The 3,997-nt window shown below is 38.1% G+C and overlaps 1 protein-coding gene across 3 annotated transcripts in view; it reads right to left on the minus strand.

Moving 5' to 3' along the window:
- Positions 1-1,253: 1,253 nt before the first annotated feature.
- The window catches only part of LOC107586409 (AP-3 complex subunit delta-1-like), a 45,656-nt gene continuing 42,912 nt past the window's right edge, over positions 1,254-3,997 (minus strand). For all 3 annotated transcript variants that reach the window (XM_016273767.1, XM_016273766.1, XM_016273765.1), the window contains 6 exons: positions 3,119-3,308; positions 2,951-3,039; positions 2,763-2,848; positions 1,762-1,883; positions 1,593-1,672; positions 1,254-1,476 (listed from right to left, as the gene is read on the minus strand). In XM_016273767.1, coding sequence (XP_016129253.1) covers positions 1,381-1,476; positions 1,593-1,672; positions 1,762-1,883; positions 2,763-2,848; positions 2,951-3,039; positions 3,119-3,308 — 663 coding nt within the window. In that variant the 3' untranslated portion in view covers positions 1,254-1,380. The remainder of the gene's footprint in view (positions 1,477-1,592; positions 1,673-1,761; positions 1,884-2,762; positions 2,849-2,950; positions 3,040-3,118; positions 3,309-3,997) is intronic.

Raw genomic sequence — 3,997 nt, forward strand, 5'->3', positions numbered from 1 at the left:
TGCATGGATAATTAGATAATTTTTTTTATTAGAGACATCAGTATTGGTATCAGTGAAACTCACCATGTCATTAAAAAAATGTCATTAACAAATATTATTGCAATATAAAAGTATTTAATAACTTTAATGTTAGGTGGGATTAATCGTGATTCATTTATGAAAAAAGTGATTTATAAATTTTTTTAATCGACTGACAGCACTAATTTATATATGATTTTTATTATATATGAATATATATGTATACGCATGTAAATATTTCTTAAATATATACATGCATGTGCGTGTAATTGTATATATAAATAAATATACACAGTACACACCATGTAAAAAAACTTATTTTGGATGCGATTAATCGATTTGGTTTCTTTTTCACAAACTATAGTACAAATCAAAATTATTCTGAGGTAAACAGGCGACCTGAAGATTCCATCCTGGTGGCGTCTATTAGGGTTTCAATGGTGCTGATAATTTCTGATAACTTTCCATTAACTGGAACATTTCCACAATTTAGCGTCCATTAACTGGAACATAAAAGTGCAAGCATCACTAGATCAGATTTGCGAGCTGTGAAATAATCTGGTTTTGTTCATTTTGCCACTTTTACTAACCGTCATTATCCTGAGCAGGTTTTGTTAGTGTGCAGTTTAATTAATTATATGCAACTGTAGTATTATCTACCAACATTAGGACACAAATACTAGGGCCATCACACATGATATCACTAATATCACGTGTGATCCCAAGTATAAACATGGTCTAGAATACAACTGTGTACCTATATGTGTGCAACTAAATGTGCAACTGCACTTGTGAGTGACATTAGTGCTCAGAGGCAGTTAAGAGTTTAAGGCTGGGATGTGGGAAGAATGTTTGCAAGTGCTAGCCTTCGAAAAGAGCAACACACATATGCGACGAGACTGGTAAGGAACAGATACACTGATGTTTAATGCAGAGAAAGGCGCTGATGGAGTTCAGGACAGAAAAAAAATGCAACAAACAACACAACGCAAAAAAAAAAGCACACAACTCGAGCATCGAAAACGAAAAAAATCCAGTTCTCAAGATGAAAGTCGTGGACCGTTAAGACAATGGAAAGACCATAAGAGAGACGAAGAAGCCGAGGAAGAGGATGAAGAGTGAGATCAGGAACAAAACGCACGTCAGAGGACGAGGAGGGGAAACAAAGGCAGGAGCGGGCTTGAAATTTGTGGTCTTAAAAGAAGAACAGTAGAACGACTGATCCAATAAATATAAAGGAAGAGAAGGTACACGAGTCTCAGAGTGCGACATATGATTCTGAGCGTGTGGTTCAGCCGGACGGGCTGCTCTGGGATGGGGCTTCAGGGGGTTTCAGGGTGGCGAGGGGTCTCTCAGACACGATCAGCATTTCGAGAAGGTCTGCTTGATCTCATCCAGCACATTCCCCAGCAGCGATGGCTCGTCGCACTTGGCGTCGATGGAGACGGTCTGATCGGACTGGAAGAAAGAGAAACAGGATTTTAATGAATCATCTTCTTCAAATCTGAAAAGAGTTGCTTAGTGGAATCAGAATCATTATGATTCAGTTTATATCGCATATTCCAAATACTCACGGTTTTGACCAGCAAACAGACGTGGTGACCCTGGATCGACCTGCTGTACATGGAGGCGCAGGAGTCGATCCGCTCCACAACTACAAACACAGGAAACAAGAGAACAGAGGATTTAAGGGTGTCCATATTTTGAAACGTATCACAGGTGTCTTTTGTGAAGTCGGCGCACCGGAGAAGTGATGGTGGAAGCAGATCCTGGCCAGCAGGTGGTGGAAGGGCATGTTGATCCCCTCTAGCCGTAGAGAGCTGCCCTTCAGGTCGCCCGACTCCAGCAGCTTTGCGTATGCGTCACTGACAACACAAGGTTCTTATGTTCAGCTACATGAAACCACTCAGTACAGTCTTATTACTTTGATTTAATTGAACAAAATGTGATATTTCAGTTTTCCTTTTTTAATAAATCTGCAAAAATGTCAACAATTCTGTGTTTTTCTGTCAATATGGGGTGCTGTGTGTACATTGAGGAAAAAAAATTAACTTAAATGATTTTAGCAAATGGCTGCAATATAACAGAGTGAAAAATTTAAGGGGGTCTGAATACTTTCCGTACCCACTGTATATATACACATACATATACAGTACATATACACACATCTATATATACAGTGGGGCAAAAAAGTATTTAGTCAGCCACCAATTGTGCAAGTTCTCCCACTTAAAAAGATGAGAGAGGCCTGTAATTTTCATCATAGGTATACCTCAACTATGAGAGACAAAATGAGAAAAAAAATCTGTGGACAGGTGTCTTTTATACTGATAACGAGTTCAAACAGATGCCATTAATACAGGTAACGAGTGGAGGACAGAGGAGCCTCTTAAAGAAGAAGTTACAGGTCTGTGAGAGCCAGAAATCTTGCTTGTTTGTAGGTGACCAAATACTTATTTTACCGAGGAATTTACCAATTAATTCTTTAAAAATCCTACAATGTGATTTTCTGGATTTTTTTTTCTCATTTTGTCTCTCATAGTTGAGGTATACCTATGATGAAAATTACAGGCCTCTCTCATCTTTTTAAGTGGGAGAACTTGCACAATTGGTGGCTGACTAAATACTTTTTTGCCCCACTGTATATATATCTAGAGAGAGAGAGAGAGAGAGAGAGAGAGAGAGAGAGAGAGGGGGAGCACTATAGCGCTCCATTACGAGTGGTTTGGTAATGTGTTGCTCACCTGTAGCAGGGAGTGGTGATCAGGTATGATGTGCATGTAAAGTGCAGTTTGAAGTCCAGTTTCTCATGAGTGGAGGATTCGTCCGACTGCACCAGAAAACAATCAATACGCACGTCAACAATACTAACAATCACACTGGAAACATATGGAAAAGTATGATCTCTTCTGCGTGTATGGGAGTTTCTCACCTTAACTATGAAGGTGAGGGTTCCCTTTAGTTTCTGAGGCATGACAATACTCTGCACTGAGAACACGAAGCGGGCCTCGTTTGAAATCCCTGGAAAAAGATTTGAATACATGAGTAAAATCTGCCTAAATCCAGTTAATGACACTTTCAGGAGCGTCGCTATCCTGACCTGGTGGCAGTTGGAAGGGAACGGTGAGGCTGTCGTGAGCGCCGGCTCCCTCCGGCCGCTGCAGTTTGGAGTTGAGGGAATCCAGCACATTGAACTCCATTGACTTGAGGAAGCTGTCGCTCTTATTCTCAAAGATGACCGACACCACAACTTTGCTCTCATCCTGATGGTTGCCCTGGATGTCGTACACCTACAGAAAAAAAGGGCGTTTTTTTTTTATAGAGTAGGAAACTATTAGGAGGCCAAAACATGCAGAACAGCGGTTAAAGAAGGCCAGAAGAAATGGGAATAATACAAGCCCAAAAACCAGGTCAAAGGCAGTAAATATAATTATCATCATCCAAAACGAGAAAGAAATCACATCAGCTTTAACTACACCAAACAGGTGCATTTAACAACTAATGTTCGATAGACAGTCTTATAGCACTCAAAAGACATCAGTCACAGCAGAAACCAGATTTAATTGGACTTTAATGAACACAAGGCTGTGAGGGATGGAAAAACAGTTCATTTAATATATTGTGTATGTACATATATTTATTTTTTTTACTCAGGTTTGTGAGTTAAATAGTGTGAATACACAATACCTTTCTATTGTCTTTATTGGCTGCATAAAAAATATATAGTGCAAATTGTGTATTCCAGTTCACAAATAAATGAGTCTTCAGGTTCATTTAATAAATCAGCAAAAATGCTGGACAGACTCGTGAGTTGACTAAAGAATTGATATATAATTTATTATAAAATAATTTTTATTATTACATATATATATATATATATATATATATATATGAATACAAATATTAAAATATTTTAATATATGTAAAAATAGAATATATATATATATTCTATTTTTACATATATTAAAATATTTTAATA

This window comes from Sinocyclocheilus grahami, unplaced genomic scaffold (genome assembly GCF_001515645.1).
Source record: "Sinocyclocheilus grahami isolate Dianchi unplaced genomic scaffold, SAMN03320097.WGS_v1.1 scaffold81.1, whole genome shotgun sequence".
Classification (NCBI taxonomy): Eukaryota; Metazoa; Chordata; class Actinopteri; order Cypriniformes; family Cyprinidae; genus Sinocyclocheilus; species Sinocyclocheilus grahami.